The following is a 23781-nucleotide window of genomic DNA, read 5'->3' as shown; positions in this document are numbered from 1 at the left end:
CAGTGGCACTTCGAATCTGATATAGTACCTCTCCAATACGCTAAATCGGCAAATATTGTGCTCGCTTACAATATGTAGTCATAGGAGAAATATACCGCCGGCAATTACATGTTCTTATCACAATCCTTAGAAAATGTTTGGCACATGAATTAAGCCATCCTTATGAGGATGCCGTTTATTCCCTCAAATAAGACAAAACGGTTATCTACATGCCTATTTGTACATATGTTTTGTAAGGACATAAGCCGAGTTACCTCTCTTAACCCTTAAGCTTGAAGAAACTTTAAAGTTTGCAATATAGGATTTTCTTTATCATAACTTCACCATTAAACATATTCACATGGATTTAACATATATCTTTTAAAAGAATGTCCATGTACGTGTAGAATAGCAGTTCAATGTATACATTCCACTCGTTCATAATCATACGGCTAGTGTGTGTTTTTCATCAAATACACAATTTCAATATATGTTACCATATATATTGTGTGCTTAATCATATATTTACATGTAAGCAACCTGTCTGTATAAGACAGTCTGTATAATATTCAATGGCTCACTAGATACTTTCCGATGTTTATGGGTTTATTATTTAAATCAAACCGTCAAGAACTTTAGGCGTGTTTATTATGAAATGTGTGTAGATCTAGCATGTTTTTCGCGATTCGTGGAATAATTGCGCTACTTCCGGTCAAAAGAAGTAGACAGAAATTCTTTGGTTGTATTTGTCAATGAAAAGTCGCTTGCGCACAAGTATATTAACTAGGATGACTTGGATTACATCGCAAAAATGCATAGCTCCTGTTAAACACAAACTGCAAAATAGTATCGTGTTCATCAGAGTCAAAATCGATATTTTTTTCTGAATTTAACTTTGAGTAGCATTGAACAAGTCGGTATAAAACGCAGCCTTTTGTGCAGCCAAAAAGACATATAGGGAAAACGCAGCCAATATGTAACCAGGAGTAAATGCAGCCAATATAGACATATAGGAACTATAGGGAAAATGTGTTATGGCCTTATTGTGTGGGGACATCGGACATTATGACAAAGAAAGTTAAAAATGTACTCTATAAATAAGATTATTGTTTTTACTTAAGACGGAAAGCTTTATGAAAATGCAGAGTTGAATTAAACAAACGAACTTTGGATTCATTGATTTAGTGTCATTGATAAGTTAAAACATAATGACGAAGATAGTTAAAAAATGTTGACTACTAATAAAAATATTTTATACTAAAGACGGAAATCTTTATTAAAATGCAGAATCGAAACGATCTAGATCTGTCTATCAATGAAAAGTTACTGCTTGTAACTTTCCATTGATAGACAAATCTAGATCGTAGGTAATAATCTATAGAATTTAAAGTTAGCATTGAAAACATGAATATTCAAACAGATACCATTTATACAATTATTGATATACCTGCTAAAAAAATATGTCAAATATATAATTAAATTATTTACAAATATCTAGATATATAAAGGTCGTGTTTGAAATAATAGTTGATGATATGATATGTCAAAACACTTCGAAAGGTAACAAATGCAATAATGTATTATACTGGTCGATTTAACGTTGTTGTTTATTCTTTTTTCGAAGACTAATAGTTTTACTTGTCAATTGGAACTTGGTTATAAATTCATTTTCTAAGCATTGGAGTTGATGAGATCGAATGAGTTAGAATCGAATATTTATTGGAAACATAACATTTTAGGAACATAATTAGATGTTTTGACCGCAGTGGCATACACTCCACTGTTTGATAACGTCTGGAATTTATAGTAATAAAAAATAATTTCATCTTAATTGATTACATAAAATTGTGACAACTGAAGTTTTTTCCATCTGTTTTTACATTATCTTCTTTTCGCTCATTACTCAAACTGTCCTGCAAATAAATAATTCCGATATCTGAAATAATTGATACCCAGTGATCATTATAAAGTAGCTGGATCCACGGAAAGTTTGGAAATCCACCTGTCTTCTTTTTTCGAGACGAACGGGCATACCAATGGTTATCATAACAACTAATATATGGTAACAACGTGAAGTAGATGGAAAATTACAAGATACTTTTGGAAATAGGATTACCTATTTATCATCACCAGTTCCGTTAAGATTGCCTAAACAAAATTCAAAATCTCTGTGATTCCAGCATATAAAAACATTTGCCGAAGATAAACAGTTTTCAAAACATTGATAATTAACGATTCTCTGTCGGTAATAATGCAATAAAACTGTATATAATTTTGGTTATTTCATCTGAAATTTGTTTATTGCATTTACTTGCATGCATCATAAGACCTATACAAATTGCAGCATTATAATTCATATTGACCGTTTCATCTTTCATATTCAAAATCTTTAAGTGATAGAGTTTTGCAATACTCTTTAAAGGTTCAATTGGTCCAACAGCTTATATAAGCGTCCTTATTGATTTTTTTAGCACGGTCAATTAATTATGGTCGCCGTATGTATTGGAATTAATTCATACAATTTTTTAAGAAAGTTATTAAACGTTAAAAGTGTTAAAAACATACTAACAGGTCCGCATTATATGGTGAACTTGGTAGAGTTCCGTTGATAGTTATCCGTAAACTCCGAATGCATAAATATTGGGCTAAAGTACTAAAAGAAGAAAATGTATTTATTCGCCGAACTAATACAATTTTATATGCGACTCGGACAAACACCTACTGTAACCATCTTGAAAGACTTTGTAATAAACGTTTAAATATCAATGAAAACATTACAGAAATCTGCCATAAGCTTCGAAAAATGTTTTTCAGCGATACTTTATGAAGGTTTTCGCGTGTGATAACTTCTTAAACGACAAAATCTGTTTGCTATGCACTGTATTGCACAGTAATGAAACACATTTCTATCAAACGTAGAACTATTTTGAACGCAGTTACATAGGTGTATCTCTGGTGTTTCCGTATTGATTTGCATTGGTTAAATGAGGTCAAACTCCGCCCAAAACATGTACAATTTGCTTGTCGGCATGCACGCGCCTTATATGAGCAATGAATGCCAATCTTTTATGGTTCCCATTTTTATGGTTCAGTGGTGCCCCCAATAAGATTGCTATCACTCCGGAACGAAAGGAGTATTCCCTATCACGTCCAGCTGCGCTTAAATTAAATCTCGTATGAAAAAGCAACCAGGATATCTATTAAAAATTACAATGTGTCAACATTGACACGGCCAACACCGAATCTTAACCTCTCACCCTTCTCCGGAAAGTTCGTGGAATAGCCATGACACTTAATGTATCTATTGCCGGCCTTTTATCGAACACGTTTTATATATATGCCACCTAAATTTATTTAAGTCCGATTCACATTTCAAAAACACAAATAAATAAACCTTATCATGCTGTTGTCTTGTATTTACTTTCATCATGTTATATAATATATTATCATGTTTCCTTAAAAATGTATTTTACTAGTATTACATTTCCACTACATTTGAAAGACATAACGTTTCTTGAAAACAGTCAAACTCTTTTGGTATAAAAATATCTGAAATTCAGCATTCTTAGTTTTCAACAAACACTATTTACAGCACTGTAAGGAGGATTGCAAGTATTCAATTATTAATATATCGTCCGTGCGTTCATCCGTCTGGCCACCCAAGCGTCTGTCTGTTAAGTCCGTCTGTCCAAGTCAACGGACTGGTGTTTAGGCAGAGAGTTCATTAGTGTTAGGAGTTAAATTGGTAATGTTTTCAAATGAAAAAAAAAACACACACCAAAATACTCAACCGATATAAATATAACTAAATAACATATAAAATATAGGCACATTAACATTTTCTACATACCAGTTGAGGACTATAAATTGTCATTTTTTCAGACATCCTTGATCCGTTTTAAAGTCAGCTGAAAGTGATTCACGCATAAGAAGAAATATATTGCAAGAACTGTCTTTACCAGAAAAATATACGAGATTCGAATACTGCCATGTTTTACGAAACATGTACCGAGCAATATATCAAGTTATAGCACAGCGCCGTTGCCAGCCAAGTCACATGATATGTTAATTCCCTAAACGATGCTTAATTCTTATATGCCTGACCAAAAAAATAAAAACTGGTTTCAGTCAGCTGATTTAAGGCATACGGTTTACTAAAATTATATGAAAAATATTAAGTTACTGAAACTTTATCCTTTTTTATCCCCAAAACATCCATCGAATCCAATCTTTCTATTGCACCCCATCCCCCGACATAACTTTTCTGACCACTGTTCATCTTTCAGATATTATGTACATTGGTTGGCGCGTGAATGTAATGTTGATATAGAAAATCTATTAAGCATTTATTTTTATTTTATAATCAAGTAATTATTTATTATTTATTTCCTACAAATAGTGTTATTTGTACAAGCGTGTTAAAGTTGTAACGTCGTCGTATTACTAAGCATGATAGCAACATTTTGTGCAAACCGTTTAATTATAAAACAAAACAGTGTTTAAATCCATTTTAAGGGATGCAAAGATATTGCAAAACCGGTTTGAAACAGAGGGAAAACATTAATTGATAATGCAATACTCATTAATTCTGATTTGATGTTACAGATTCATTTGGTAAATTGTTAGTTATAACCTTTTCATTAGATACCAGAATAATATTGGGTCACAAGGCATCACATGAATGTAAATCTGATACCTTAAAACAAATCCCTTTATAGGGCTTTGCACTTGAATTATGAAACATTTTTCGGTGATCCAAAGATGTTAATGTTTGTTGTTTGTGATTATATCGTCAAATTTGTTGCAGATTGAGTGATATCCGCATGTTCACTGAATTTCATAAAAGAAACTCAAGCTTTCTTTTCAAAATGTGTCTGACACATGGCTTAGAAATTGCATAAGGGAACTGAATGAATCTTTGACCATTGATTAATGGCAACGTATAAGTGTGCACTGCACAGCAATTGGAACGTTTTTACACCTTCGTTCATAGATATCATTCGTTGTGCTTTGTCTTTCTTCAACAAATAATTTTCTTCAAAGCTAGCCTTCCTGCTTTCGTTGTTCAATTACTGTATTGATTTGGACAGAAATATGTCCACGATTGTAGTTGCAACCGCGCATGTTAATTGTGTTGTTTGTACAACTTGCATGTAGAATAGAAGTTAATAAAGAGTATTCATATATTCATATGTACAACCCTAAACATACACACACGCACACATCACTCATAGTGATTGTGGTGATGGCAGTTCGTTTTGATCGTTGTAAGTGGAATGGAAGTATCACATGTATTGTATATTCATAATAATTGAAATGTTAGTATTTGCTGCTCTTTTTCCGAAAAAAAATAGATATAATTTTTTTTTTATCATGAGAATTTGGAACATTTAAAAACAGACATGAACATATCACACTCAATTACACACATTATTGTCAAAAACACACATTTTACTCAATGTAACTCATCTAACCACATATTTCTGAGCAGCAGGTTATAAAACCAAATTAAACTATTATATATCTTCATTAAGTCTTGTGCTGCACACACAGTGAACACACTTTCGATATACAGACACTTTTATCTAAAATTGCCGATGAACGATGAACCTAAGAACATTAAATCGTTACGATAATTGTCCAGATATGGCAGTGCTGACCATTTTCTAACAAGACAATGTTTAAACCATAATTTAAACCATTTTTAACCTAGCATGCTCATTCACGAGAGAACGATTTACGAGAGTTTGGTGACTTCTTTATTGAAATGTGAGTAATCATGAGAGTTTAACTAAAGGTATTAAGTTACATGGTCTACCTATTCGGGGGAGGGGAAGTGCTGTGCTACGGACATATGAGAGGCCGTGCAAATTATTACCTCTTTCATTCCAAGTGCAGAACCTTGAAATGGATGGCATGCAAGAATGGTGGTATTGGCATAGAGCTCTCTGATATTGCCGGTAGTTATAATTAAAACATTTGCCAATGCGTATTCTCCTATGATATTCACGACAACAAGTAGTGTGCCCATAAACAAAGGCCAAGCTCTTAATCGATTTGTGCAAAGGGTTGGCCAAATTGTTGGTGTATTACGAGGAGACTTCTAAATTGCTGGTTAAAGTCGCGCCCGCAACCATATATATTAATACTATTATTTATTTATTTATTTATTTATTTATTTATTTATTTATTTATTTATTTATTTATTTATTTATTTATTTATTTATTTATTTATTTATGTGTAGTAGTAGTAGTAGTAGTAGTAGTAGTAGTAGTAGTAGTAGTAGTAGTAGTTGTTGTAGTAGTAGTAGTAGTAGTTTTTTTCTTTAGTTTTTTTGTTTTTTATTTTTTGGTTGTTGCCTCAAGTTTTATTTTTCGCCTATACTTCAATAAATCTTGAACATTGGTGAGCTGACATATAACAAAACAGAAAATGAATAAAAGGCATGTGTCCATTATTCGATTTATTAAAATATTTGAGGCATTTGTTTGATCTCTTAATAAAAGTGTTCTCTTTAGGCATTGAGAAAAATGGACTATACATAAAAAGTGCATGCTTTTCTTGAACTAACAATCAACATAATTTAATTTAACATGTTTGATTTATCTTATGGAAGACGTGACAAAGTCTCCCAAGTGACTTTTTATGAAGGGAAATATATTGATCTGCGACACTTGCTCTAGATCAATTTAGGCTGACGATACCTGGATCTATGTTGTCCGGTTGACAATCTTCTGGGTGTTGATGTTGGCGACAGTAACAGCTGTGCCTCAGGGGGCAGTTAATTGAGGGTCAACCTGGCTACCCAACAAGGAGTTCATGGCTCTGTCCTCGGTGTGCATGGCCGTTTTCGGCTGCCCTGCGACGACACAGTTTCGACCCGTGCGCGCGTAAACCCGTCTCGGACGTGTTAATGAGAAATATAAAAAGGAAATCAACAAAACAACATTAGTGACATATACAACAACAAACTAAATTCACAATGAATTAAAGAACTCCATAATCGTATATATTCCATTTTTAGATATGATAGGCTTCATTATTAAACTGCCCTGAGAGAAAATGGGGCATTTTGCGGCAGCTAAAGTATTAATATACCTTAATTACAACCAAAATTATATTTTCGACAGAGAAAATTGTATCCCAGGACTTGCATATCCACGACTTACATTGTCATTCGTTCAAGACATGGTTTATTTAATACCAAATACAGTGTATAATCAGATAATGACATTGAGATGACCACGTGTACTGCAAAATATTCACTGAACGTATATCGATTATGATAGAATTATCAAACGTAACGAACAGCTTCTGAATAAGCATTTAAAGTTGACTATAATAAAGCAATACATGTAAAATATTTATACATATATGTATAAAGTTATCTTTTTTTAATTCTTCAAATGGCAGTAAACCGTATAACTAAATTTTAAACACATCATGTCTGAACAGTGTCTTTGTTAGAAAGACTTTTTGGCCACACGGGCAAATTAATTGTATGGCAAAGCATGATTAAACAATAGAAACACAAAAGAGCGATAAACAACGTGTGACCTTTACTTGGCCAGGGTTAGAAACAACTCAAATTCAATCTGCCTTATTTACTAATACTTCAATACTTCTTGTCTTTTCTAATAATATTTTTCCTTTGAAGGATAGGAATATTTATACATTAATTTTAGCTGTAATTATTATATTCTAATCAAGTGTATCGTGCTTTATTCGGTCATTTATTTCCGATAAATGAAAAAAGCAGCATTATTAAATCTATTTTCTACCCTTGATATTTATACAATTGGAAAGGAAAAAACAACAGTGTATATTCAATTGCAATATAAATAACAATTTGAAATACATATATCTTATCTAACAGGCTAAATATTTGGCTACAGTCACTCACACTGTCAGACTACTTGACGAAGATTTTTTTTTTAAAAATGGGAGACCACTGACAGTGATGAATTACAAAACAGAGAGTTGCATTTTATGTCTGGCATATTTCTCCAGGTTTTGCACATGTTAATGATTATTCGATGTTTGACGTGAAGTATACCATCCAAAATATTCACAATCCAAAAAATGTCAACAGCAAAAGAAAACCATGTGCGTTACCATGTAAAACAGTTATATGTACATAACGTAACCAAGCTAATACGGTAACATACGGTAAGTTATAAGCGTAACTATGTTAAACGGTAATACTTAATAATTCCAATCACGCTTATATGGGAATACGTTATGAATAGTACCATGTTAATTTGGAAATAGTAAAAATGTAACACGACATTCAAATAATTTATTAAAATAATCACTTTGACACTTTTGTTTGAATATATTATAAATAGCAATGCAGCAGAAAACATGGTGTTATCATTTTTAATAAATTTTACATTTCAAAAAAGCGTTAAACTTCATATAATTTTTACCTCAGGCAAGTATGTCATTGGTATTATAAATCTTTACGTAGCGTTTGATGAAATACATACTATTTATTTCATCAAAATTGGATTGCATTGAAACGTTAAAGACTATTACAAAGGCTTTTAAATTTGATTGTGCTCTCTTGAACTCGCTGTTAATAAGATAAACACTTCTGTAGTTAAACATTTTTGAAAGGTGTGCAATATATGTCTTTTCACATGTCAAATGTACGGCATACTTTACAAAGTCATGCACCAGTAAGTGATTATTCGATAGTTTTAATCGGTCATACCATCTCTAAAATTAGCATGCCGTTAAATGACAACAGCCAAAAAAAATGTATATAAAATGTCCCTTTGAGTTACTTTTGATATAGTAAGTTGAATTCAGTTCACTCGAATTAGATTTGAAGCTAAAGAGCCTTTATAACACGTCTTGTGTTTGGGTTGATTTTAAACGCTGTGGTAAAGTTAATGTCACATAAGGTAACTTATCTAAACAGTGATATGTACAAATAGCAAAGTCAACGAAAGCATTTGAGGTTACAAAATAACTCCGAAACAATTTAACTGGAGCTCCAAAATCATGATCATGTCAAGTCGCTATGAGTGACATCAATATCAATCGGTAGTGATATCTATATATAAACAAGTCAAAGAAACATATTTTAGGTTACAAAGTTTAGTGTAAAAAAATACAAGCATTGTCAAACATTAAAACATCGCTGTATTACTTTATTTTGCTTGATGCTAACATAAGTTAGATACTAACAATACTCATAGTATCAGGCAATATTTCCAGTATACTTATTATGTCAATCACAAATCATTTTGTCATATTAATATTTGAACTTTGTCGATACAGATTTAGTGACGATGTAGTTGTATTTTCAGTTGTCCAAATTTATATCGATGCTGTCCTTGAATGAACTGAAAATGACCGTTAGAATGTTTTTTAATTAATATATTTCCATTAATGCCTTTTGTTTAATATTCCGAATATATTTATCTACAGCAGTGAAAGTTGAATTCTTTAAGATATCTAGAGTTTTTTTGTATTTTCATGTATATATACATCACGATGTCATTACAAGATTTCTTTATATACATTCAACTCGCTTAAGTTTTGATGGATTTTTTTCTTGTTTCAGGACTAAAGAAGAGTTTGAATCATGGTATGTATGTTGTTTTATTCAAATGTAAAAGTTAAATATATCGTATACTATATTATCTTTACATTTTAACATTGAAACGGCGATGGTAATATAATGAAAATGCTATGTTTCAGTTGGATTTTATTTCAGTTTTACTGTTTCTTTACATGATTAAAGATGTATTTAACTTAGATGTTCAAGTCGGAAAACACATTCTTTTTCGTATGCCCACATTTAACCATCAGTATCCATTCTAATAAACTTTTCTTGGTCCCGGAAATAACAGTTTAAACTATAATTTATCTCTGATATAACAATACGTCATTCAGCATTTTCGAAATGTGTGTAAAATGTTTAACAATGTTTCAGTTGGATTTTATTTCAGTTTTACTGTTTCTTTACAATGTTTCAGTTGGATTTTATTTCAGTTTCACTGTTTCTTTACATGATTAAAAATGTATTTAACTTAGATGTTTAAGTCGGAAAACAAATTCTTTTTCGTATGCCCACTTGTAACCATCAGTATCCATTCTAATAAACTTTTCTTGGTCCCGGAAATAACAGTTTAAACTATAATTTATCTATGATATAACAATACGTCATTCAGCATTTTCGAAATGTGTGTAAAATGTTTAACAATGTTTCAGTTGGATTTTATTTCAGTTTTACCGTTTCTTTACAATGTTTCAGTTGGATTTTATTTCAGTTTCACTGTTTCTTTACATGATTAAAGATGTATTTAACTTAGATGTTTAAGTCGGAAAACACATTCTTTCTCGTATGCCCACATGTAACCATCAGTATCCATTCTAATAAACTTTTCTTGGTCCCGGAAATAACAGTTTAAACTATAATTTATCTCTGATATAACAATACGTCATTCAGCATTTTCGAAATGTGTGTAAAATGTTTAACAATTTTTGGTCTCGCGAACTCAGCCAAATTCAATGAAGGGTCACCTTAAAGGCCTGGCATTCAACATTCGCAATATATTATTCTCTTTAGCTCGACACAGACCAATCGAGGGGCGCATTTAATGTTTGGCATATTTCTTCAGGTTTTGCGCATGTTAATGATTATTCGATGTTTGACGTGAAACATACCATCCAAAAAGTTTCACAATCCAAAAAAATGTCAACAGCAAAAGAAACCCACGTTCACTCGAATTAGTTTTTGAAGCTTAAGAGCCTTTAAATCACGCTATGGTAAAATTATTGTCACACAAGGCAACTTATCTAAACATTGATATGTATAAATAAAAAAGTCAACGAAAGCATTGGCAAAATTACTCCGAAACAAGTAAACTAGAGATCCCAAGTCATGATCATGTCAAGTCGCTATAAGTGACATCAATATCAATTGGTAATGTTTTAGTGAAAAAAAGTCCAAAATTGAAATTCAATTGAACAGTGATATGTATTATAATTTATAAACAAGTCAATAAACATATTTTAGGTTACAAAGTTTAGTGTCAAAACATCCAAGCATTGTCAAACATTAAAACATAATTAAACATCGCTGTATTACTTTATTTTTCTTAATTCTAACATAATTTTGATACTTACAACGCTCATAATATCAGGGAATATGTGCATACTACGTATTATGCCATTCGATGACTTTGTTGCATTTATATGTGTTCATCCTTCATACATATTTAGTGACGATGTAGTTGTATTTACAGTTGTTCAAACATATTTCGATGCTGTCTTTGAATGACCTGAACATGACAATTACAATGTTTTGTAATTAATATTTTTCCATTAATGCCTTCTGTTAAATAGTCCTAATATATTTATCTAGATCAGTGAAAGATGCATTCCTTAAGATATCTAGGGTTATTATGTGAACATATCCACTGTTAGTTATCATTTAAAAATCTAAACATGCAAAAACTGCCAATCCAGTTGAATATGCTACAAGTTTGTATATCAAGAAATTGTTAGTTTAGAGTTGAAACATTGAACAAAAACAAACAAAGTGTACCAAAGTATTACCAGTATTTGTAGTAGGAAACATATGTCATTCTGATTGGTTTAAATAAATTAATCCTGAAAATGTTGACTATTTGTACCGACAAACATATTTTTAGGTGAATGGGACATATGAAATCTTGATAATCGTCCTTAGCGAACCGTCAGTTTTAATGATTAGAAATAAACATACCTTGTTGTTCCGATCACATTTCATGCTTTCTAGAAGTATAAGAATATATATTTTATATATTTATTTAACTTATGGCGATACTAATTTTTGGAAAAAAAGTAATTTATTATCAACGATGTCACAGATGCAACCGATTGTTGACAATAGCAAATCATCGTTTTATCCCTTAATTGTTAAGCAAGTGTTCGCATATAATTTTATAGATGTCAACAAAACCCTTTTTTCCGTGTACATGTACATCATAAATTCATCACATACATTCCACTCGTTGAAATATTGATGGGTGTCTTTCTAATTTCAGGAATGCGGAAAATTGGAACCGGTATGTATGTTGTTTTCCCCAAATGTAAACGTTGCATATATCGTAAACTATTTCATGTATACATTTTAACATTAAATCTTGCTTTTATATTGAATACGTTTTGAACGCAGTCATGCTAATAGGGAAATACGTAATAAACTTAACCATGCTAATACGTTAATACACAAAGAACGTAACCATACTTATACACTAATAAGTAATGAACGTAACCATGCTAATAAAGAAATACGTAATAAACGTTACCATGCTAATATTCAAATACAAATCATAAACTTAAGCAATATCATTGTAGCAGATACAGGTTGGTACAACACTTTCACTTGGCAAACCATACCAAAACTCAAGTGACTTTAAGTATCAATTTTGATTAGGCATCCGTTGACGCTTTTTTGCTGCTATGGAACCTGTCAAACATGCAATGGTGTTTTATAAGTGGTATTTAAAATGAATGATATCAGAGAAAAACACTCATCTGAATAACCATTGTAAGTAAGTAAGTAATCAAATATGTCGGTACAACGATCGTCGTATTGGTCATTTATATCCAATACATGATTTTTAAAAAGTAGCAAAATAATTAAATTTTGTTCTTTTCTTGAAAATGATAAAATTGGAAAGAAATGTAAAAGGCGATAAAATAACCATTTTAAAGACATCTGTTGGATCAAACGGCCTAAATATCTGGCGACAGTTACTCACACTTCCAAAATATTTTTCAGCAAAAATAGAAATTAATTGTGAAAAGAGTTGAAGGCCAATGGCAGTATGGTAAAGGAACTATATAATGTAGCACACACTTATATGGTGGTATCTATTATTGCTGAATATATCAGTATTTTTCAACGAGTTTAATTAAATTTAAATGTATATCGCGTTTTATTCTCAACTGAACTTTGACCGCAAAAAAACACAACAGGTACTTATTCAACATTATCATTCAAAGTTCCAATGCTATTAAACAACCAAAAACAGTAAAATGCGTTGCAAGAGCATTTGAAAATCGAAAATCAGGTTGACAAATCGAGATTTCACTTTTGTGGTCAGTGCATGTATTTAATTCTAATCTGATTAATTGTTTATGATCTTATTTTTGTAGCTCCTAAGCATATATGTCACTTTTACTTTTTCACTTTCTTTTCTGAAAAATCCCGCAAAAATAAGATCACAATGTTGACGAAACTTTTTAAATGTTTCCAGGAGATTGTCACTACTCATGGAATGTAATGGTATGCCAGTTAACCTTTCCACTGTGGTTTTGGTTTAATTTGTCAATATAGTACTAAGAAACAATAAAACTAAATTTTGTATTCCATTTATGCATCTACATATGTACACCTAGAACGCTGCAAGACAACTGTAAACGTAGCAGTATTACAGTATAACAGTATAATTAAACTTTAGAGGCGGGAGTATTATTTTTAAGTTAAACATTAAATATAATATATTATATATGTTTGCCCAATTTCGATGCGATTGAAGAAATCTCATAAAGTCATTTTCCGTAAAAAAACAACATCATAAAACTTCATATTCATTTGTAACTCGGACATGTCATCATGAATCCGTCTTGAAAAGCCCTACTTGAGCGAACAACTTGGCCGAAGAAACATTTTCAACAACGGATGAATGTATTCATATAACGTGATAAGGAATTTATATGCACCCCAATGAATAAGATTAAGGAATTATCATTTGCGCGAATCCATCTCGAGGCCAGGATATTGACAGAATTATTATGTGCCTCTTTTTATTCATTTATATAAACTTCATTTTCGGTGCAGACTGTATCAGGTAATATGGCACACTCGTTTGTCTCCTGGCCCCCCACAGAAAATTAAATCGTTTAGAAAATTGTCCAGCTATGGCAGTGCTGACCATTTTCTTACAAGTCAATGTGTAAACTTTGGGTAAACCTCGAATTAAAAGAGGCGGGCAACTAAGTCCAAGGTTCAAATCAATAAATATCCCCGATGCATTTTCATTCCCAATGAATTAAAGTCATTTGGAGTTTTTGGATGAAGTCGAAATGCTGGTCTTATATATCTTATTGCCTAGCAATTGGAACTTAAATTAAGAGTCATATCAACGACTTTATTAACTGACTAACAATAGTACGTTTTGTTTTCATCTTGAGTGCCCGTATTCAATATTGTTTTCTTGAAAGATTTTGATGTGTAATGAGACGGGACCCACCATCTGATTAAGGTCCAGGCATTTAGGATCTTTTGAACATCTTTAAACACATGTAAAGTAAAAATTCCACCTTTCAGCGTGCCTAAATTCCTTTTTATTATACGAGTATAGTCTAAAACGCGTAGTGGGTTTGCATGTGCAGGATTTCCATTGTCAGATCTTAGATATTTTGCTTTAAAATATTAACGCTCCCCAGAATAATTATCTAGAAACTATATTTTAAACTATTTATAACCGTGCATGCTCATGCACGAGGAAACGATTTACAAGATGTTGGTGACTTCGACATTGAAATGTGAATAATTATGAGAGTTTAACTAAAAATATTAAGTTACATGGTCTGTCTATTCGGGGGAGAGGAAGTGCTGTGCTACAGACATATTAACCGCCGTGCAAATGATTACCTCTTTCATTCTAAGTGCAGAACCTTGAAAGGGATGGCATGCAAGAATAGTGGTATTGGCATAGAGCACTCTGATATTGCCGGTAGTTATAAATAAAACATTTGCCAATGATTATTCTCCTACGATATTCACGACAACAAGTAGTGTGCCCATAAACAAAGGCCAAGCTCATAATCGATTTTTGCAATAGGTTGGCCTAACGTGTCTTTTGCGAGGAGACTTCTAAATTGTTGGCTACAGTCGCACCGCAAGCCTAAATATCTATTATTTTATTATATTATTATCAGTAGTAGTATTTTGTTTTTTGGTTGTTGCCCCAAGTCTTTTTTCTCGCCTGTACTTCACATATCTTGAAAATGAGTGAGCTGACACATTACGGAACAGTACATGAAAAAGGCATAGGCCATCATTCCATTAATTGAAATATTTGAAGAATCTGTTTGATCTCTTAATAAAAGTTTACTCTTTAGGCATTAAGGAAAATCGACTCTTAGACTACATGAATAGTGAATGTTTTTCTTGAACTAATTAGTGGGCATAATCAACATAATAAACATGTATGACTTGTGCTATGGAAGACAGGACAAAGTCTCCCAAGTGACTTTTAATGAAGGAAAAAATATTGATCTGTGACCCTTGGTCTAGAATAATTTAGGCTAACGATACCTGGCTTTAAGTGGTCCGGTTGACTACGGCATGTCAATATTCTGGGTGTTGTCGATGGTGACAGTAACAGCTGTGTCTTCGGGTGCAGCTAACTGATGGACCACGTGGCTACCCAACAAGGGGTTCATGGCTCTGTACTAGGTGTGCATGGCCGTCTCCGTCTGCCCTTCTGACGACACAGTTTCGATCCGTGCGTGCGTATACCCGTCTCAGACGTGTTAAAGAAAAATTCAAAAGGGAAGTTAGCAAAACAACATAAATGACATATACAACAACAAACTAAATTTATAACGAATTATACAACTTCATTATCATATTTATTTCATTTTCTAAATATGATAGTCTTCATTATTAAACTGCCCTGAGAGGAAATAGGGTATTTTGCGGCAGCTTAAGTATTAGTATACCTTAATTACAACCAAACGTACCTTTTCGACAAAGCAAATTGTATCCAAGGACTTGCATATCCACGACTTACATTGTCATTCGGTTCAAGACATGATTTATTAAATACCAAATACAGCGTATAATCAGATAATGACATTGAGATGACCACGTGTATTGCAAAATATTCACTGAACGTATATCGATTATGTGTAGATATATCAAACGTAACAAACAGCTTCTGACTAAATATTTGAAGTTGACTATAAGAAAACAATACATTTAAAATATTTATACATATATGTATATTTTTAATATAATTATCATATTGTTTAATTCTTCAAATGGCAGTAAACCGTATAACTTAATTTTTAACACATCTTGTCTGAACAGTGTCTTTGTTGGAAAGACTTTTTGGCCACACGGGCGAATTAATTGTATGGCAAAGAATTATTAAACAATAGAAACTCAAAAGAGCGATAAACAACGTGTGACCTTTACTTGACCAGGGATAAAAACAACTCGAATTCAATCTGCCTATAATCAGTAAATACATAGTCATATAGTAATATAGATAATTTTATTATTTTAAGGCTAGAAATATTGAAAAATTAATCTTAGCTGTAATCATCATATTCTTATAATGTTAATCGTGCTGTATTTGGTCATTTATTTCCAATACATGAAAAAAGCAGAATTAATAAATTTATTTTCTACCCTTGATATTGATACGATTGGAAAGGAAACAAACAACAGTGTATATACAAATGCAATATAAATAACAATTTGAAAAATAAGTACGTTGTATCAAACGGGCTTGATATTTGGCTACAGCAACTCACTTTATCAAACTACTTGACGAAGAAAAATTGTGGAAAAATGGACCACTGACAGTGATGTAATAAAAAAAACGGCTTTACTTGAATCTGAATAGTTGTCTTGACCGAAACGTCAATTTAAATGATTTGAAATAAACTTGTTTTACTGTTCTGATCACATTTTATGCTAATGGTTATATTTATTTATACATTCCTATCGCTTAACTTTTGATGGATATTTTTCTACTTTCAGGTCTGAGGAAGAGCGTGAAGCACGGTATGTATGTTGTTTTCTTCAAATGCAAACGTTAAATATATCGTATACTATATTATGTTTACATTTTAACATTGAAACGGCGATGATAATAGAATGAAAACATTATGTTTCTGTTTGATTTTATTTCAGTTTTACTTTTCAGTTTTTTTCTTTACATGACAATTCTAATAAATTAAGAATTAATTTTCGAAATCAAAATTTACAGCTAAGTTTTAAACATACTAAACTTTTCTTGGTCCCGGAACTGACAGGAGCTTGAACTATAGTTTATCTCAGATATAACAAATACGTTATATAGCATTGTCAAAAAAACAAGGGTCACTTTTAAGGCCTGACAATGTCTTTAATGAAAGAGTCAACATTCGCAATTTATTATTCTCTTTAACTCAACACAGACCAATCGAGGGTCGCATTTTATGTCTGGCATATTTCTCCAGGTTTTGCACATGTTAATGATTATTCGATGTTCGACGTAGGGTATACCATCCAAAAAATTCACAATCCAAAAAAATGTCATCAGCAAAAGAAAACCATGTGCGTTACCATGTTAAACGGTTATATGCGAATAACGCAACGAAGCTAATACGGTAAAACATTTTAAGCGTAACTATATTAAACGGTAATACTTAATAATTGCAATCATGCTAATATGGGAATAGGTAATGAAAGCAAACACGCTTAAACGGGAATACGTAATGAATAGTACCATGTTCATTTGGAAATAGTAAAAATGTAACACTACTTTTAAAGAATTAATTAAAATAATAACTTTGGTTTTTTGTTTGAATATATAATAAATAGCAATGCATTGTTAACAAATAACTTAATGACATAAAGCCTGTTCGGCCCTTGTTCATGTATATCTACAATTCACAGCCTAACATAACAACTAACTAATGCTGGGTTGTTTTCTGTTTTTCAGCTCAGTGAGAGAAACATTGTTATTTTTGGTAATCTACCTCATGTATATTGTTGAATGTATAAGGTTTGTTCGGGAACTTCACGGAATTTTAACATAAAAACAATAAATTCCATTTAAAATGTTTTTGGAGAATTTCAGATGAAGTTTGGTGCAATCAATACTACTACATAATAAAAATAATACTAATAATACTAATTATATCTTTATCTAGAGAAGGTATATACACATTATGACATAACTACAGGTTCAACCATAACAACATTATATTTACAATGTGGCCTTCTATGAAGATAAAACAACAAACAAAAACAAAATGCAACTGGTAAATCATAAAACATCTGCATCGCACTTATACATTCGTATACAAGAACTATTGATAATTTGAATATAATTATTCTATACAAATCATGTTTAATTAACATAACAATTGAAGCTATTTCAATATACATCATGTGCACGCCCACAGACACTCAATAAAACACAACAATTTAATAACAGTTATTTCAATCTTTAAGATAATGAAAATATGACATACCTTTTTGTAACTAACGATATGCACATTTCAAGAGGTGCACTTTGTATTTATGCTTAAATGTGTTTAACTTTTTCGCATTTCGTATTGCATCGGGAATAGTATTCTAAACCTTCATACTGTAGTACGAAAAGGAATCCATGAAATAGGTAGTTCGCGGTGTTTGTATCAAAACTAAATTTTGTTTTGAAGTTGATCTAAGAGAATAGCGTTCATTTTTTGCAAAGATTAGCAATTCAGACATATACCTCGGGGCTTTTCCATTAAGGGTATTATAGACAAGGGTTGCACAGTGATATTTACATCTGTCTGTAAACGTCAGCCACTGAAGTTCTTGTAACAATCCGTTTGAAGATGATTGCTTAGGAATTTTAAGAATTATTTTTGCAACCCTATTTTGCAAGGATTTGATGTCAGTAACTTGAGTTTCCTTTGCCCCAAACATGACAACAATAATCTAATATTGGAAGGATATATGCATCGTAAAACAAAAGTTTCATCTCATCATTGAGGTAAACAATAGACGTTTCAAAGTGAGATTTTACAGTTAATTTTTCGCAAACAATTTCTATTTGCGGACGCCATTTTAGGTTATTGTCTATATAGATTCCAAGTCGCTTTTTCACAGTCACATTTTCTAATGCTTTTCCATCGATTGTAAGATTTAATTTACTAACTTGTTTTGTTGTATGTATAGTTCCGATAACCATATACTTGTATTTAGATGGATGCAATGACATGTTATTTATTTGGCATCAGTCGACAACGAGATTAAGATGTCGTTGTAGTTTACTTTCAATGGTGTTTATATTACTACCGGTTTCATGCAATGTTGAGTCATCTGCATATAAGTCGATGTTCATATTCGTTTTACAAAGCGCATTATTATTGATATATATAAGAAACAGCAGTGGCCCAAGAATGGACCCCTGAGGTATTCTTGATGATATTGGAAGCAAGCCAGACTGTATATTTCCGACTTTTACTACTTGTTTTCTATTAGTTAAGTAGGATTTAAAAAACGTTATCGAATTTTCAGAAAAATGATACAAGTTTAATTTATGTAGTAGAATTTCATGATCCACTAAATCAAATGACTTTCGTAGGTCTAGAAAGACAGCACCAACAATTTTGCCACTGTCAATATCTTTTACCAATGCATCTATTAAACTTGTTAACGCTGTACAACAGGAATGGTTTTTCCTAAATCCAGACTGTTCAGTGTGTATCATATTTGTAGAATGGAAGTAATCTTGAACTTGGTTTGAAATGTGCCTTTCAAATATTTTTGATATTGTTGGCAATATCGAAATTGGACGATAATTACTTGGATCATCTTTACATCCATTTAAACAATGGTAATACACGTGCAGTTTTCAAAGAGTCTGGAAATATTCCGTTCATGATACTGTTATTTATGATGGACGCAATGCTTGGTTTGATGAAGTCACTGCAATGTTTAATTACTCTTGGGCCAATCTCATCTATCCCCGTTGATTAACTTTTAGTTTATCAATGATCTGTTTTACCTCAAGTGGTGTTATATAATTCAATTCGAACGTTTTGTGCCTTAATTTAACGTTTAGGTCATTTTTAGTCGACTAAAACGTTCGGGTTTAAAGGGCATTTTTTCTATTATATTTAATATATTGGTAAAATGAGTGTTAAGTTCATTAACAATATTGAGTCCTCCAGAAACTTCTCTATCACCAATTTGTAGTTGCTCCGGTAAAATTATCTTGCTATTCAAATGAGAAATATCCTTTAATCCTTAAATGTGAGGGGAAATTTTTTCTGTGAATGAAATTTTATTTCATCTAATTTTGGGAGTATATGCTGAATATTAAGGTTGGCGAAATGGAGCCCAGAGCCTGTGAATTCGAGGCCTATTTCAGCTGTTAAAGGTACACTTGTATTTTTCTTATCCTTTTACACGTGTTATTTTTATGAAACGATGTATCACAATTTGGTGATTTAACTTCTACATTTTCTGCACAATAGAAACTTTTATTATGTTTTTCATTGTACAATTTAAGATGTCTTTAGAGCTACTGCAGTCTAATGTGTACTGTGAACTGTTAAAAGCATCCATATAATTTTCCTGAAATTTACATTGCAGTAAACTGCAATTTATGCATACTTTATTTAAAATAGAAAACTTATTATTTCTAGCATACCGAGAGTGTATGTCGGAGCCATTCATATGATAAATAAAGTTTTGAAGTGTTCCCTGTCCGTCACAGTTTTGTTTGTCTTGTTTATCTTTATCTTACATTGATGATATAAAAATGGTGTATGCTTTCAAACGTTGTATATAAATTTCTCATTCCGTAAAAACACACTTGTATGCCCTTCACGCAGATCAAAATTACCTCAGAAGTAGCCAACAGTTACACGATATATTCTTTGAAGCATAATAGCACCGTGATTTTGCAAGTCGATTTGACGCTAAAACATGCGAAGAAAGTGTGATCAACATTGCATTTTCAGCGCATAATTATCAGGAGAAAACATGGTGTTATCATTTTGAATAGATTTTACATTTCAAAAAACACCATAAAATTTTATAGAATTTTTACCTCAGTCAAGTATGTCATTTGTATTGTAAATCTTTATGTAGCGTTTGATGAAATACATATTTTTTATCGGTCATACCATCTCTAAAATTAGCATGCCCTTAAATGACAACATCCAAAGAAAACCATGTTTAAACAATGTCTCTTTGTGTTACTTTAAATACAGTTTGTTGAACTTAGTTCACTCGAATTAGGTTTTGAAGTTGAAGAGACTATATAACATGTCTCGCCGTCGGGTTGATTTTAAACGCTGTGGTAAAATTAATGTCACATAAGGCAACTTATCTATACAGTGATATGTATAAATAACAAAGTCAACGAAGGCATTACAGGTTACAAAATAACTCCGAAAAAAGTAAACTAGAGATCCAAAATCATGATCATGTCAAGTGGCTATGAGTGACATCATTATCAATTGGTAATGTTTAGGTGAAAAAAAGTCCGAAAGGGAAATTTAATTGAACAGTGATATGTATATATAAACAAGTCAAAGAAACGTATTTTAGGTTACAAAGTTTAGTGTAAAAAATACAAGCATTGTCAAACATTAAAACATTATAAATGACTTTGTCATATTAATATTTGTACTTTATCGATACAGATTAAATGACGAATTAGTTTTAATTTCAGATCTCCAAACATATATCGATGATGTTTTTGAATGACCTGAAAATGACCATTACACTGTTTAGTAATTAATATATTTCCATTAATGCCTTCTGTTTAATATTCCGAATATATTTATCTACAGCAGTGAAAATTGAATTTCTTAAGATATCTAGAGTTATTTTGTATTTTCATGTACATGTACATCACAATGTCATAACAGGATTTCATATCATACATTCCACTCGCTTAACTTTTGATGGATGTCTTTCTACTTTCAGGATTAAAGAAGAGCATCGAGCATGGTATGTATGTTGTTTTATTCAAATGCAATGTTAAATATATCGTATACTATATTATGTTTACATTTTAACATTGAAACGGCGATGATAATAGAATGAAATCATTATGTTTCAGTTGGAATTCATTTCAGTTTTACTGTTTCTTTTTATGTTTTAAGATGTATTTAACATTGATGTTCAAGTCGGAAAACACACATTCTTTCTCGTATCCCCACATGTAGACCATCAGTATCCATTCTCCTCGTTTAACTTAACATCTTATTAACTAGAGAGCCTATGTTAATACCTCGTCATATATATTTCTGAAAATATCGAAACTTATTTTATGCATGCACAATTATCTTTGAACATATAAACAACAATTTCAAAAAGGATAAAAAACGATGTTATACTTAAGTGTTTGCTTCTATATAAATGTACACCAAGCCAACATGGTATACGTTAGTTATATTCATTTGTTTACTTGAAAAATGCGTGAATATAGACATGAATTGAAAGTCGGTCGTTGAAATAATTAATTTTCAGCATGTGTTTGAAAGTTTGTGTAAAACTTATTTATCAAATGTATTCTTATATACATACAGTATGTACATATACAGTAAGTACGTTATTAGATAGGTGCTTCCTTTTCGTTTGTCACAAAAACTTCAATCATGGCGTGATTTTATACGCTTGTTAAAAAGCGATAAAATAAATAAGAAGGATGATATTAAAAACTTTATTCAATTGCAGAAACCGTCTCTTAAATTAACAATGGTCAGAAATTCTGATAAATAAGAAATTTACTTTTGGAAATCAAATTTACGGCTAAGTTTGCAACATACTAAGATGTGTTTAAAATGTTTACCAATCTTTGGTCTCGCAAACTCAGCCAAATTCAATCAAGGGCCACCTTAAAGGCCTGGCATTGCTTTTAATAAAAGAGTCAACATTCGCAATTTATTATTCTCTTTAACTCAACACAGACCAATCGAGGGTCGCATTTTATGTCTGGCATATTTCTCCAGGGGTTGCACATGTAAATGATTATTCGATGTTTGACGTGAAGCATACCCTCTAAAAAAAATCACAATCCAAAAAATGTCAACAGCAAAAGAAAACCATGTGCGTTACCATGTTAAACGGTTATATGTAAATAACGCAACGAAGTAAATGCGGTAATACGTTATAAGTGTAACTATATTAAACGGTAATACTTAATAATTGCAACCATGCTTATATGGGAATACGCATTGAAAGCAAACATGCTTAAACGGGAATACGTCAAGAATAGTACCATGTTAATTTGGAAATAGCAAAAATGTAACACTACTTTCAAAGAATGAATTAAAATGATCACTTTAACACTATTCTTTGAATATATAATAAACAGCAATGCATTGTTAACAAACACTTTAATGACAAAATACCTGTCCGAGACTTATTCATGTATATGTACAATTCACAGACAGCCTAACATAACAACTAACTAATGCTGTTTTTTCTGTTTTCAGCTCAATGAGAGAAACATTGTTATTTTTGTAAACTACCTCATGTATGTTGTTGCATGTATGAGGTTTGTTCGGGTACTTCACGGAATTTGACATAAAAACAGTAAATTCCATTTCAGATGTTCCTTAAAAAAGTACAGATAAAGTTTGGTGCAATCAAGTACTACATTGATGAAATAAAAAGGTGTATGCTTTCAAACGTTATATATAGATTTCTCGATCCGTTAAAACACACTTGTATGCCCTTTTCGCAGATCAAAACTATCTCAGAAGTAGCCAACAGTTACACGATATGTTCTTTGAAGCATAATAGCACCGTGATTTTGTATCATTTTGAATAAATCTTACATTACAAAAAAACAACGCTGAACTTAAAACTCTTGCGCACAGTGGTCAGAAATTGGCTCAGTGTGAGCATTATTTGATACCTTCTGTACCCTGTGCGTAATAGTGTTAAATGATTTTTAATTGAGGCAAGTATGTCATTGGTATTATAAATCTATATGTAGCGTTTGATGAAATACAAACTATTTATTTCATTAAAATTGGGTTGCATTGAAACGTTA

General features: G+C 31.6%; 1 protein-coding gene across 1 annotated transcript in view; it reads left to right on the top strand.

Annotated features, from left to right (window-relative positions):
• Positions 1 to 23781, top strand: part of LOC128212262 (uncharacterized) — an 89730-nt gene that overhangs the window by 24363 nt on the left and 41586 nt on the right. The window contains exons 5-8 of the mRNA XM_052917630.1: positions 9555 to 9578; positions 12025 to 12045; positions 16764 to 16787; positions 21705 to 21728. Coding sequence (XP_052773590.1) covers positions 9555 to 9578; positions 12025 to 12045; positions 16764 to 16787; positions 21705 to 21728 — 93 coding nt within the window. The remainder of the gene's footprint in view (positions 1 to 9554; positions 9579 to 12024; positions 12046 to 16763; positions 16788 to 21704; positions 21729 to 23781) is intronic.

The sequence above is a fragment of the Mya arenaria genome, chromosome 12, assembly GCF_026914265.1.
Source record: "Mya arenaria isolate MELC-2E11 chromosome 12, ASM2691426v1".
NCBI lineage: Eukaryota > Metazoa > Mollusca > Bivalvia > Myida > Myidae > Mya > Mya arenaria.
The sequence above is the reverse complement of the archived record's forward strand: the minus strand, read 5'-3'. Positions and strand labels throughout refer to the sequence as shown.